This window comes from Pocillopora verrucosa, chromosome 5 (assembly GCF_036669915.1).
Source record: "Pocillopora verrucosa isolate sample1 chromosome 5, ASM3666991v2, whole genome shotgun sequence".
In the NCBI taxonomy this organism is placed as follows: Eukaryota; Metazoa; Cnidaria; class Anthozoa; order Scleractinia; family Pocilloporidae; genus Pocillopora; species Pocillopora verrucosa.
The window spans coordinates 20,110,289-20,125,746 of record NC_089316.1 but is presented as its reverse complement, the minus strand read 5'-3'; the positions used below and the strand labels follow the sequence as shown (position 1 = coordinate 20,125,746).

General features: G+C 36.4%; 1 protein-coding gene across 1 annotated transcript; it reads left to right on the top strand.

The window, feature by feature from the left end:
* Positions 1-799: 799 nt before the first annotated feature.
* On the top strand, positions 800-12,396 carry LOC131775880 (uncharacterized). The gene is made up of 8 exons (XM_066167752.1): positions 800-1,014; positions 3,140-3,188; positions 3,629-4,835; positions 5,374-5,436; positions 6,532-6,600; positions 7,502-7,570; positions 8,615-8,635; positions 10,595-12,396. The coding sequence occupies exons 2-8, from the start codon at positions 3,171-3,173 to the stop codon at positions 10,885-10,887; spliced, it is 1,740 nt and encodes a 579-aa protein (XP_066023849.1). The 5' UTR covers positions 800-1,014; positions 3,140-3,170; the 3' UTR covers positions 10,888-12,396.
* The last annotated feature ends 3,062 nt before the right edge of the window (positions 12,397-15,458 follow it).

Genomic DNA, 15,458 nt, shown 5'->3' with positions numbered 1-15,458 from the left:
TAGTAGTGAAATAGCAACAAGTTTATGTCAAATTTTGGAAATGAAACTTTACTTAAAACATCAGTTAGAAAGGTTATCAGAGATATAAAAGGGTATGAATAATAAAGAGATGAACCATCTTCCAGCAATGATTTAATATGTACTGTAAAGGATTTATTATTTAGGAAAAAGATTTGGCTTTGGTAAGAATCAAGAATGACTCTTTTATTTCAAGAGCTGGGAAAGAAAGCCAACTGTAGAACGACCATAATTTAGTGTGATGTTTATGCTGCCCTAAATCCTGAAGCTTTATCAGTTTCTTGAGGAAAGACTTTGTTTTAGCAGCCAACCCCTCCTTAAGTATAGAGTGATGTGTTGTGTCATTAGGTTGGTAGGTAAAAAGTAGATTCATAGTTTCTTGTTGAGCTATAACAGGCCAAAAAGGGTTGTTTTTTTTTTTTACCCCCAGTTTCCTAGGTATTTTAGAAAAAATTGAAAGACGTACGAAATGAGGATATTACCCTCAGAATGCAGTATATAACAGATAACCAAATTATAACTCCCAATTTTATTAGTAATTCTCTTTAATAAAGATGAATTGTCCGTTTCATTTTGTTGTAATATTATCGAATGAGTGCTGGTATCTATGGGTTATCATTTAATCGCATTCCAGTATCGTACCCATTTAACCCCCAAAGGACGTTGTCAGGCATAATCTTTAATCCACCGTCCCGCATTCCACTGACTGCATCATTGCTGATAAATTAATCATGTGACTAAATTAATCGAAAATTACACACCCACCCATAGCAATATTTTCTCTCACAGTCAGTGCGGAAGACTGAGCTGACTTCCTACAGAGGGAGAGTTTGCATCAATCATTGGTTAAGTTCCATATATATCCAGCTCGTAATCATGTCCTCGAGTGATTGGTTCACCGGCTAAGTTGTAGTCATACCTTTTAGAAGCTTTTAGCAGTGGAAACCAGAAGCAATAATCAGCAACACGTGTTTATACGTGCTTCAGAAATCAAAGGTATTCGATTGACGAATTACTATTTCTGTACGTTTCAGGACCTGTTCGATGCCACTTTCAGATATAAAGATCCTCTTGTTATCTTCAAATGTGTACATGTGGGTTGTCTTTAAGCTATCGTGAGAAAACATGCAAATTTGAAATCTCAGATTCCCGCGCGGCCGACTGTCAATATTTTCAAGTCGGATTTTCCGTTACTTTCCGATTATTTTAGACCTTCTGGAACACAAAAATAAAAGCTAAAAATGCTATAGAATAATCTGCTTCGAAAATAATGGATATCAAGGTCTTAAAAGCGACAAAATAAGCTTTCGAGTCGACAATACTGCGATTCTCTGAAGCGATGCGAATTGAGGCTGTAAAGTAGAACCGAACTTTTCGGACTTCAAGCGAGACCTAGCGATATTATGAAGATTCCAGGGTTCGGTAAATATCATGTTTAAGTACTGAGATGACCAAAAAGTACTGTTTAATCGAATATTTTTTTGTCAAAACGTAGAACTCTCAGAATTTTCAACATAACGCTGCGCAATTTACTAGCCGTGACGTCTATAGTAAACAACGAGCTAACCACGATGAACTCTACTTCGTGGGTTTCGTACTCGTGAGAAATTCGTACTTTTTTCGCTTCTAACGGAAAATTTACAACTGTTTTGAAGAAAGCTTTCTTCCCGAAACGTTCCTTGGTCAGTTTCGTCTTGCTTATTTACAAATTCCATTTAACATATCTGCCAAATTTGCATATTCACTTTACAATCCGGATCCGCATATCTTGTTTGCACACATGCGGAAAATTTTAGCGATTTTTAGTGTAAAAACTTGATAAGCATCTGTCGCTTTTTTCATTGAAAGTAAGTTATTTAAATGGTCTTCTTTCATTGGAGCTTGGTTTTGGGAAATGCTGATTTATAAATATTTACTGCGCATTGTGTTTGCTTTTCCGGTTTCTCCAAAATTTTAACTTTTGGATAGGCACGCTTTACACGTAGGTGCTAATGGGTTAAGGTACATTTTCAACACCAAATTAAGGTGGTATTGGACGCTAAATTGAGTGAATTTTGTTTCAAATCATTTATGAAATAACTACAGACGGATTTGTTAGAATGACTTGAAATTATCACATGGGATACATGATTCTACATATAATCTGAAGAGAAAAATTGTATTTTGCTCAGTGCCATGGATATTGGTGAAATTTAATGGAATTAGGGGGTGTGTTTGAAAAGTCATCGTGGAGGAAAAAAATCTCTAAATCCAAGCCATTTTTAATTAATACCACTCAATGATTTGGCACAGACAAAAAGCTGATGGTAATAAAGATTTTCAGTGCAGTCTGCTAAGTAATATTCAATTTTGACAATTTAATTATCTCATACCTTGTCATTTGTTTTTGGCAGACAGTGGCATACTGTGCTATAATTGTCCTTTGTCATGCAAAGTTTTAGTTTGCATAGATTCTGATCAAAGTACTAACCTTCTTTAGATAATACAGTTGGAGAGGCGATTAATTTGTAAAAAGTGGCAATAGGAACCACAAAAATATGATATGGTGTGGGAATTTGATAATAGCAACTTTCATTTTAACATGGTGTGACAAAATTAAAGGTGTGGTTATTGGCTGCTTTATGGTTGTGATGCTTTCTGAAAATTGGAAACATGAGGGAAAATTCTTTGAATAAAAAGGCTAGCAAAAATAAATGTGTCTTTGTTGCTTGGAAAGTGACTAAATAGTTAGCTACTGTTAATCTCTTTTCTGAATTCCATCCATGGTAAGATCATAGTACTTTATTTTTTATTATGAAATGGTTCTTTATGAAATGGATGTGTCAGAAATGTCCTCTGAAGGAAATACAACAAGAATGGCAAACACCATTAGACCAGGATCTTATCTCTATTTGCAGCAAGGTTTGTCCTTGGAAACAACTTCTCATTTCAAAAATGGGCCATTTTCCAATTGTCAAATTGTGCAAATAGGCAATTGAAACAATGATCTTAAATTAAAGCTTCTCCAAAAGGTCAAATTAGCCTCCAGTACTGCCTTAAGTGGCCTCAACAACACTCTAAGAGGAAATAGAAAGCCTAATTGGACTCAGTAAACTCACATTTTGTATTGTTTTTTTTCCAGGGTAATTTTTCAGAATTAAAAGCGACCTGTGATGTCAATGCTACAGAAGGTAGGAAGAGAAATCTAAATCTATTACAAATACCAAGCTTTTATTTTGACAAAAACATTAATTTGCCCCTTGTTTTCTTTTTCACCTAAATCTTTTCAGTTTGACTAAAAAAGTCATGTACCAATTTCAAAGTGAGTTGAAAAGAAAGACCCTTTAAGGATAACTTTTACTTTCAAATTTAATTCCTTGTACAGCTGTAACTGTAATGGTTGTTATCAGTGACAGTGACAGTGACAGTGTAGTCATCTCTAAAGTAACTTAATATTTTCCTGGTTTAAATTTGTCTCAATCTACATGTACCTGACTTTTTGGCAAAGGATAAAACTTAAGTGCAGTTTTAGAAACGAATTGACATTACATACCAAGTGGACATGCATTATTGTGATTTAATATTGTTTTACAGCTTATTGTCAATAGTCCATTCTTGTTTGTTGTTGTAGGATTTCATGATTCCAAGTGTGGCCTGTGTGTCGCAGGAAGACCAGGAAAACATGACACTGAAAGTCACGTTGCTAAGTAGTGAGTGGAAATCATCAACTAATGGGGACTTGTCAACTATCAACCGAGAGCTGGCGATCCAGTTAGCTAAACACCATAATGTGGATGTTAGTGTCTTGCTTCCAAATTGCAGTGAAGTGGACAGGAGCAGTGCTGAAAGTCACAAAGTGAAGCTCATCAAAGCAGATAGAGTTCCTGGTTATGACCCAGTTCTTTGCCTGTCATTTCCTCCAAGAGACCATACAATGGACTGTGTCATTGGTCATGGAGTTCACCTTGGCCGACCAATTGCTTCCATCAAGAGAAATCCAAATTACAGTCATTGCAAATGGATTCAAGTTGTTCACTCTGCTCCTGAAGAAGATGGAATGTACAAAAACATTTCAGAAGGTGAACAGATGCAAGAAACAGAAATCCAACTCTGTAAAATGGCTGATCAAGTTATCACAATTGGACCCAAGCTGGCAGAAGCTTACAAGCGTTACCTTCGTCCAGTTAAACAGGAAGAAAAAGTTTTTGACCTTACTCCTAGCATTTTCTCTGAATTTTTGGCTGTAAAGCAAGCCACTGAAGAAAGAAGAACATTCTGTATTCTTGTAATTGGAAGTGGTGACAACTGTGGAGATTTCAATGTCAAAGGGTACGACATAGCTGCCAAAGCAATTGCTGAGTTGAAAGATGAATCTTACAAACTCAAGTTTGTCTGCCCAGCTGGAGGAAAAGGAAATATTTTGGCAGAAAGGTTGCTCCACCATGGCATTAGTCGTAGTCAGCTTATTGTTCGCAGCTTTGATGATAGCAGAGAAGTGCTAGCTGACTTATTCTGTGAAATGGATCTCGCAATAATGCCATCCAGGACAGAAGGTTTCGGAATAACGGCTCTGGAAGCGTTATCTGCTGGTCTGCCTGTACTTGTCAGTGGTAATTCAGGACTCGGAGAAGCTCTGAAGAAAGTCACTTTAGGCTCACAGAGTGTGGTAGACTCTGAAGATCCTAAAGACTGGGCCAAAGAAATCAAGCGTGTCCGTCAGAAAGAGAGAGATGTGCGACTTTCAGAGTCAAGATTTCTACGTGAAAAGTACTTGGAGAAGTACAGCTGGGAGGAGCCTTGTAAGAGTCTTGTGATAAAGATGAAGAACCTTGTCTTTGGTAAATTTACTTAAATTTAAATGTTTCAGCTTTAAATGGTCTAATAACTGATAAAACAGCTAGTCTGGTAAAAAGTTAAATCAGCCGTGAGTCAACTTGGACCTACAATAATCATAAATTCTTTATAGACCTGAATCAAGCAAATAGTCAAAAATGGTTAATACTCAGGAAAGGTAAACTTAATTGTTAGGTAATAATCTTACCCAAAAGGTTAGGAACAGTGTTGCAGAGTTTTTTAAATATGTACTCGGTAAAGTGCATTTACATGGGAAATACTTTCTGTAGTTATTTTACTTAAGACATAAAGCAGGTACTGTTGAAAGTTGAACAAGCATGGTCAACTTGGTTGGTGTCTTTTTTTTAGACTCAGTACTATTATTTTTATTAGTAACTGAAATATTTAGTGGTAAAGTACAGTAGCTTTAACTTTAACTCTCCAGCTAGGAGGGTACTCTGAGTTAATTTATGACACTTTCAGGTAGCTTTGGCTGGAATGCTCAGATAAATTCTTTTTTCTCTTTACTGTCTGTCGGTAAAGCTCTGCACAGCTCTCTAGACTCTGAAGAAACAGGGAGGAAGAAACAAGGAGAGTCTATACCAGGTCAGTAAATATTTTATTGCATTTACATTTAGGAATAATGAAATTAGACTTCAACCATCAGGAGAATTGTGAGGAAGAAATCAGTAAATCAGGTATGACACTGAAAAATTCATGGAAGAATTAAAAAAAATCTGGTAAATAAGCTTTTCATTGCAGCAACAATAGGACTAGGCAAGTTCTCTAGCAATTTTTAAACGCCTTCTTAAAGGACATTTTATCTGATTTTTTTTTTTTCTTTTCTCCCCTTTTGTAAATTTTAGCAAATTTTACCTAACCTTGTAATCTTATTGTAAATGTTTATATGTAATTTTTATTGAACCCAGGGCCCCTAAGGATACCAGCCTTGCAGCTGACTGGGCTACCCTGGTAAAATAAAGTTGTCTTGTCTTGTCTATCAGCATCTTCCAGTCTAACTCTATGATAAACTTTTGTCTTTCCTTGTATAAGTGCCCATACTCCATCCTTTTAAGAAGCCCTCCCCTTAGGCCAATGTATCAAATAAGAACTCTTTCTTCCCCTGCCCCCCCCCCCCCCTGCATTGAACAATCACCTTCCCCCTCTTTCCTACTTTCCCTAATAAAAATAAAACCTGATTCAAGTACCACTTTATTTATAACTTTTTTAAGCTTCAACTACATCAAAATTAGAACAGTTCATAGTTCCTTACTTAACACCCTGCATATTAAGTAAATTCCTTCCAATAAGCACCCCTCTTTTCAGCCACAACTTTAAGAAATGAGTGTGTACCAGGTGAATACCCTTTACATTGCATGTTACATTCAGGAATAAATTACGATAAGAATGTAACTGTCAAGAAAATTGTGAGAAACAAATCAATGAATCAAATATGCTACAGACAAAGTTCTTATTTCATTTCAAAAGTTCTTATGTCATTTAAAGCCTCCTCTTGCCAAAAGGGGGCAAAATTGATTTTAAGGAGAGTAACATTGAAACAATGTGGAAGTGAGAGAGCACAACGGACGTTAAGAAATCCATCATTTCAACTTTTTTCTTGTCTTCTAAATGGAAGTCTTCTCGCAGGTTTCCATACTAGGTAACATTCCATGATGTGACATTTCTCTCCTTTCTCCACAGAAAAAGCTCCAAATATTTCTTTAAAGAGAAAAAAAACCGATGGGAATGAACAAACAAAGTATTTCCGAAGTGAGTAAACTTACAAGTCATGTCATTTAATTATAACTGTCAATAAACTTTAATACAAGGAATAGGGCCAGTAGGTGAATACTGCAAATTAGTGATTCAGATGTCATAGGACACGATTGAACTACGAAAGTTTTCCAAAGTTCCAAGGCTATGAAGAAATTCTTTTCTGTAGCATAACTTTCATATCCTGTCTGTAACAGTTTGAGCTACTGAAAACAAACCAAGTCCAGGCTTCGCTTTAGGTGTGTTGTTAATGAGCAGCCAGGACTATTTTTGATTATTAATCCTGATAGCAAACAGAACAACATGAATGAATACCAAAGTGACAGCTAACAGGTATTTTCAATCACAACCAAAACTTGACACAATGAACACAATTGATATTTACCATGCTTTGACCACACATTTAAACATTAATACAGCGAATTATTATCAGTTCTGTTGAAAAGCCTGTAACATAAGATCAAGATGGGCGCAACAAACTAATCTCGATTTGTCAATCATGCAATAAGAGAGTTATGTTTCTAAAACTATTAAATTTGGAAAAGCAAAGACCTGTGTGTAATTGCTGATTGAGATGAAGTTATTTAGTGTATGTTGAACTCCTGTAGTTGTTTCTGCTTTACTTTCAACTTATAAGGAAATGTATGGAAATACCTGTAGAACTTTATCAATATGTAATTTCTCCTAACATTGTCATTTAAAGCCTCCTCTTGAAAAAAGGGGGCAAGATTGGTTTTAAGGAGAGTAACATTGAAACAATGTGGAAGTGAGAGAGCAAAATGGACTTTAAGACATCCAGCATTTCTAATTTTTTCTTGTCTTCTAAACGGAAGTCTGTTTGCAGGTTTCCAAACTAGGTAGCATTCCATAATGTGATATTTCTCTCCTTTCTCCACAGAAGAAGCTCCAAAAACTTCTGTAAGGAGTAAAACAACTGATGGGAATGAACAAACAAAGTCTGTTCAAGGTGAGTAAACTTTACAACGCATGTCATTTAACAACACCTAAGAGTGACTGGCATCTATTTTCTCCTTACAAGATCAACCCTGATTCAAACATGAAGGTCATGAGAATAAGGGAAATCATCAACAGCTAAAGAAGCTCTTGATTGTTAAATGAATTCTCTTTTTCAAAACCTTAAGAAATGTGTAGAGAAAGTATGGAGAATATGCATATTGATATTAGGGTGGAAAGGGTCTATTATAATTGTCAAAAAACGCTTATACAAAGAACAAGGCTGGTTGATCAATGCTAATAATTAGTGATTCAGATGTCATAGAACATGATTGAACTATAAAAGTTTTGCAAAATGCTAAGGCTTTGAAGAAATTCTTTTCTCTTTCATAACTTTGATATCCTGTCTGTAATACTTTATGCAATTGAAAAGAAACCTAGTCTAGGCTTTGCTTTAGCTGTGTTGTTAACGAGCAATTGGGACTATTTTTGATTACTAATCTTGATAGCAAACAGAACAACTTGACTAAATACTAAACTGATGGCTGACGGGAATTTTCAATCACGACCAAAATTTAACATAATTGACACAATTAAAATTGTGCAAGCTTCGACCACATGTTTAGACAACAATACAGCAGATTACTATCAGTTTTGGTGAGAAGACTCTGACATAAGATCAAGATGGGTGTAACAAACTAATATCAATGTCAATTGCACAATTCAACTAAATAAGAAATTTATGTTTTAAGAAGGCCCACATTGATAAAAGTTTTATAACTGAAACATTTACTAGAACTAAATTGTCCCCTTCAAAGTTACTAGTTCCGTAACTACTCTCCTCTCTCTGCACACATCTTGCATTATGTGGCCTTTCTTAATTTCTTTTCAAATTGTTTGATTTTAGCTGGAAATTTTGTGAGCTAGGTCAACATATCATACAAGAGCCCCAACCACCCCCCCCCCCCTTTACCTTAATTGAAGAACAACAAAAATGGATGGTTTATCAATATCATGACAATACTGGGCATAATTACTCTTTTGTTTTTATTTGCAGAAAGTGGTGGTCAGGTGGCAGGTAACTTAAAAGGCAGTAAACAAAATTTTCATTTGTCTGACGTTTTAAATATTCTCGTCTCTGTTACTGGTACCTATAAGGTGCTCTGTCCATTGCTTCATTCTGCATCACACAAATCAGATGGTTATCAACCATCTCTCTCTTTTAAGATCAGCAGCATTAGGGTTCTTCTACTTAGTGTTATTGTCGCACAAATTCAAAAATTCGTACAGCAATGCGAGGGCATCCTGCCATTTTGTATCACAACTATTCGTAGGCAAAGTGAGATCTTTGAGATTTTCTGTGAAATACCAAAACATCGACTAGGATCTTCGTGCACCTCATTTACCTCAACTGTCATCCAACTGTTTTCTCTGGTGAAATGGTAACAACTCTGTTCTTAGCAAAACCCCCTGTTTTTCTTTACTGCCCGGCTGAGGTGGGGAATATGAACCAGAAGTGTTAAGACTTTCCAGTGAAATGCAAGTTAGTGCCATATTCTTAAATTTGGAGTTGTTTAAGGTAAACAGTTCACTTTCGTCAAAGAATGGTTGGGAAGAAAAGGTCTACAAGGCTTAGGTTTTTATGCCTGATCAATTTGTAGAAAGTCGCAGTTGCTGTCCCTGGAAAGGGCATTTGAACGCTTGAATTGATGGCCGCATTACCTGCATGCAACTCTTGGCGTGGTATCATTTAATTGCTTAATTTGATAACAATATTTTCGACTCGTTTCTTAACTAATTTTATTTTAATGAAATCAACGTTCGAAATTTTCAAATTTTTAAAGATTTTTGGATTAAAAAATCACACATTTTAGAATATGTAATTTCGAACTCTCTAATCCATTGACACCTGAACCGCCCGTGTCGCGCGGGAGACGCTTTTCCCCCCGTCTCCCCTACTACTACTAAACAGAATTTTGTCTTCAAAGTTCCTCTGTTGTCAGAGGATCTATAAACCGATCAGAATCCGTGTTTTGCGCAGTTATTTTGACGACTATAGGGGGTACTAGAAAGGCTTCATTTTATGCGTTCACAAGAAATGATCAAATATGAAAAAATGGTGTCCGCGCGGCAGACTTTCAATATCTCCAAGTCGGATTTTCTGTTCCTTTCCGATCGTTTTAGACCTTTTGGAACACAGAATGAAAATTAGAAATGCTGTAGAATAATCTGCTAGGAAAATAATGGATATCAAGGTCTTAAAAGCGACAAAATAAGCTTTCGAGTCAACAATACTACGATTCTCTGAAGCTGTGCGAATCGGGGCCGTAGAGTGGAAACTGAACTTTCAAGCGAGGCCTAGCGACATTATGAAGATTCCATGACCCGGTAAATATCATGTTTGAATGATGACATGTCCAAAAAGAATTGTTTAATGGAAGGTTTTGTGTCAAAACGTAGACCTTTCAGTATTTTCAACATAACGCTGCGCAATATTCCAGCCGTGAAGTAAACAACAATTTAAGCATGATGATTCTACTTCGTAGGTTTCGTACTCGTAAGAAATTCGCACGTTTTACGCTTCTAACAGAAAATCAATAACTGTTTTGAATAACGCTTTCTTCCGAAACGTTCATTGGCCAGTTTTGTCTTGCTTCTTATTTCTATTTAACTTCAGATCTCTCCACACGCTGAAAATTTGCATATTCACTTCGAAATCCGATCCGCATACTTGTTTGCACGTGCGAAAAATTTTACCGATTTTTATCGATCAATTTGAATTATTTAAGATACCGAGATTGAAAATGTTGCCATAAATTTTGTGTTTTCATTAAGTTTGCATATTACTTTTACACGTTTATCTATTGTGAAATTTGTTTATGCAGAGAGACTGGCATTATATTTATTAGACATCCTTTTTCGGTATTGAATGATACAAAAAAGAGAAGTCCCCTTTCGCCACAACTGTTCGCTATTCGCCAAAGCCTTGAAGCACCCATTTTCTAATTTTTTATTCTCCCTCCATTGTTATCCTCAGATATCCCTACGGTTAAAGATGGTGAACCAACAGATTGCGAGTTAGAATATCTGTCTCTGGAACTTGCAGAAAAATGGGAGGCATTAGGAAGACGCCTGGAATTCAACCAAGCTGCAATAACTCGCTTTGATAAAGCCAATGAGGGGCTAGAAGCGAAGGCTTTTAAAATGTTACTGGCTTGGAAACAAGGCGAAGGCAGCAAAGCCACTTACACAGTTTTGTACAATGCCTTGTGTCACAAATTGGTGAAATGTAAACGTCTAGCAGAACAGTTTTGTTGCGAGAGATTGTAGGCAATACCTCTCCTTAGTCTTATATTATAAAGAATGATTAGTTTCTCTTATCTATTACGTCATTTGTCTTTGTTAGTGCTCCAAAAAGTGTCTGTATCGAGCATTCGCGTTCAATGAGTCGTTCCTTTTGTCTTGCGCTCGAAGATAAGATAGATTAGCTTTAGAGAATAGATATTTACGCGTATTTTTGCACCCAAGGACCGCAGGCTAAAGAACATTGATGTCGGGATTCGCTCTGTTACGGGAAAATTTACTGATTCTTCCGTGTGTTTATTTGGGACATCTTTATTCGTAAACTTTCCATTTTTCATTCAGTTCTTTCATTCCAGTAAGTCAAAAAAATTATAAAAAACCATGGTAGTTTTTAAGTAGTAAACTGAAAGATTTTTGCTTTGTTGCTTGCTGTCATTGTACGTCTGCATGTCGGTACTTTTGTTCACCATTACTAGTGAAATTTTTAGGTAAATATAAGTGTTAATGGTCTTTCTGGAAAATTGGTTCTCATGGTAGTCGGCAGCTGAGTTTGTGCTCACAATTTTAATTTCCTCTCATACGATAGTTCCCACACTGACCTTGCATAGATACGCAGAAATTTTTAATGGCTTTTCCACTTTTATTTCCTAAGCTGCTCTATTGTAGCTAAGATAGATATATTTTTAATATCAGAGCTGTGAATTCTCACCCAAGTTTCTTGTTTTAAATGGCCTCGAGTTTATTGTATCCGCTTTCTTGACTTTGAAATTCTTCCGTCGTAGAAACAGATGGGAATATTTAAGTAGTTTTTGTTCAACTTCAAAGAGACCTTTTCCGCTTCTTTTGTTATACTGTTCAAATATGGTAGATTTAGAAAACAATGGAACCTCACACCAGTTCATATTTAAGCAAGTACTTTGTAAAGCTTTTTCGATTACATAGACGACTGCGTGCCGATTACAAGTTCAGCTTTGACTCTGGCATGATGTATGTTAGAGTGCCGTACGAATAAAAGTCTACTGTGGAACCAAAATGCTGTCTTATCCTTCACGTTCGTAAAAGCTCATTTGAAGTAGATCGCCGTGTGTCAGGAAATCGTGATGAGTTTTCGTTCTCGCAAGTCGAATGGTCTCTACCGAGTTATTTTCCCCATTATTGTACGTTTCCCGCGAAGTCCAGTTTAGCGAGCGAAAACCTTTCGTCACAGCTCGAATGTCCAGAGCATGTGAAGCACATTACCACCCTGAAGCATCTCATTTAATACCTCACAGCTTGAAATTAGAGTGCATTTTCTCCTTATTATTCTATGTGCGTTTCCTGAGGAACAGACATAGAGAATTGGTTTAACAGTCAAGAGCTTCTTAAGGTAGTGATCACTTACTATATTCGCGTTTTCTTAAATTTTGATTAAGGTTTGCACTGTAAGGAGAAATTAGATGCTAGACACTGTTTGAGTTGAATTAATCGTTTGTGGTGAGCTTGAAGTAACCGCGTAGTTTTGTATTGAGTGAGATTCCCCTTGTCTCAGTGTGGTGGATAAGCCTAAAACGTATAGCGGCCGTCGAATAAAATTTGTTGATGCTGAGCTGTTGTTTTGTTCTTAAAAAATGTGAAAGGTCAACAAAAGTCAAATACAAAATTTCTCTTCTTCAGGCTTAACTCCCATGATTCTTTGTGGTTTTTAGAGGCTTCGCCCCATTGAAAGTTCAACAACAAGTTCACCCCTGCTACGAAGAGTTGTTCCCATCATGCAAATATGATGTAGATTTATATAGCTTAGCCTAAAAGCCAACCTTAGAAAGGAGCTCCAGTCAGTTTATTTTCCAGCCCTTCAACATACTAAAATTCCTATGCTCGGGTTGTCGAAGAGTTAAGGTGTGGATTGGAGGGACGATATTCTCCGAACTTGCAAAGCGATCAACATATCAACAAGCATGCTAGTCAGCGGTATTTTCAAGTAACTGGTGGTTGAACGGATTGTCCAGGATATAGAATGTTTTCTTCAGATGTCGTGTATTACTTTAGTATCGGTTGAAATGATGTCTTATTGCGCGTGTTTGTTTATTTTGGCTTAGATTGAATGAAACGACGGTAAACCACTACGAGTTAAGATCTAGATATCACAAGTTGATTAAAGGGCTTACACGCGGGATCAGTAGTCAGTGAAACAATATGCCAGAATCGTATTGGCATCTTTTATACCCTCTCTTGACGTCCCTCTTTAGGATTGTTAACTTCAACGGTTTTTCTCTAACGTGTCAAACTCCTCCGATAAGCGAAGAAAATTAAAAAGCTAGGTCACTTTGTAACTTGTGTTCATGTTTAAATTCTCCTCTTTCAACTGGTCTGGCTGGAAATACCTCTGGAAATACCTTTACTGTAACGGCAAATAAAACCAACTGTTCTCTATCCTGGCAACTCTAGGCACTGAAATACCAAATTTGTCTACTATCTGTTTCTTGCGCGGCGAAAGTTTGATTTTAACGAAGACAAGCGAGAACTAGAATATATTTGTACGTTACAGAAGTTGATCCAAACATCAATCAAGTTATATATTTAGCTTTAAAGTTGAGTCGATGCTGTTTTTGACCCATGAAAGAGATTCAAAGGTGTAATATGGTAGCCTCTATAAATTTCAGTCTACACTTTTCAATACAGTCATCAAGTGAACTTCAAATCTTCAGAGAGATCAACCGAATGGGTGAAGAGGCCTTCAGAAGCTGTTTCAGCTTTGAATAGTGAGGAGACGAAAGAAAGAAGAAAGAAAACTTTAATAGGTACTCCCCAAGGGGCTTTTCAGCATCTATTTACATGACTTCATCAGATCAATAATATCAAAAACTAATGACTATTTACATTAATATCACTTATTATATTAAAACTAATAACTGTTTGCAAGAATGTGACTCTTAAGTTTCTCCTTAAATGCCTTTAGGGAGGCACACTGTCAAATTCAGGAGATATATTGTTCCAGAGCCTTGCCCCTCTAAAGGCAAAGGACCGCTGACCAGACGCTAACCTAAATAATGCAATTACCTAGTACCAGAAGCTTACTACTGGTATAAATGATCAATCTTTTGTCCTCTCCTTGCAACTTGCCTCAACTAGCTTATGCTATAAGCAACTTGTGTCTATACCTTATTCGCAATTATAAAATTACCAATAAAGTTTTTGATTTAGTTTTGTCCAAATTTTATTGGAGAAAAAATATATAAGGAGTGATCAGGTGAAATATTGTCATGTTCCTTTAGAGTGCTGAGCTTCCAGTGAGAGTTATAAAATTTCTAAGTGACTGACATGATTTGTTTGCCTTAAAATTGGCACAGCCAAACCTCTGGCAAGAAAACTATAAATTTCCCCAGATAGGCATTGAAGCCAATGTCCATTACTGCAGAATATGCACTGTCAAAGTCCCCTTTTGACTGAAGTCTCATTTCTCTTAAAAATATGATAGATGTAAATCATCCATTTTCATAAAGAGATCAAGAAACCTCTCCACATTAGTTTAATCTGACCTCATTTAGTTCTGTTCCCAGGAAAAATAAGGCTTTTGGAAATATTTTGTTTTTTATCCTCACTGTTAAATATCGGCCCTTCTGTTTCTTTGTTGTTTGGCATGTAATAAGAGTCTTTTTAGACCATTGAATTTTCACATAACTCTTGGAATTTAATAGGTTGGAGAATGAGGTTGGAAAGAATGTGTATGATTTTGTTGTGCAGTTGGAATGATAAATGAATATGATTTTTATTGGGAAATAATTGATTTATTTACCGATTCATATTACAACTAAAAGCCCAAACTAGTACTTGTTGTAATTCATAATTTCCCCACATCACTGATCATATCTGATGATATTTCTGAGACTAATGATTGAAAAGACTTTTCCTTACTCCGCTAAAATCCACAATTATTCTTCCATTTCTCTTTCAAGCTCTTTTATCTAAGGCGACCGTATCTCTTGTACTAACGTTGCCTTACTTTTCTTTACTCGACATTGACCTTTTTTCGTTTTGGTAACCGGCCCCGCCGGCTGTGATTCATCTAAAAAAAAAAGCTTATGAAACAAAACAAACTTCTGTAAACTTTAATTTTTGGCTAAAATTGAAGTGCATTGCAATAGCGGTTCCGTTGGAGCGCTAAAAAACGCTCACAGGAAATTGAGTACTTCAAATGATCAGCGATAACTTGAGATAGCGATGACACGATAAAAGTATACCAGCCAAGTAATTAGTGCTCTTCGACAGGTCTCTTGCATCCTTCATAAATAACATCATCTACATTGATCGCCCAAACAATTACAAGATATGACTCGAAGTCGTTTGTACAATCTTTTGCTTTTTGAAAATGACTTCCTTCCACACACCACACAACAATTTTAAAACTTTGTTGCTTCCATCTAAGTTACAGAGGGAAAAATGACAAGAAAAGTTGCCTCAAATACTCGATCCATTATTGTTTTCCGACGTGTTTTCCTTCTTCTTTTCTTACGCGATCCTTGAGCGGGAAACCGACACAGGCGCATACCGGCGGTTCCTCACATCAAACTTAAATTTATAGAACATGCGCAACAAAATGCCCGTCTGCTGGTACGAGATTA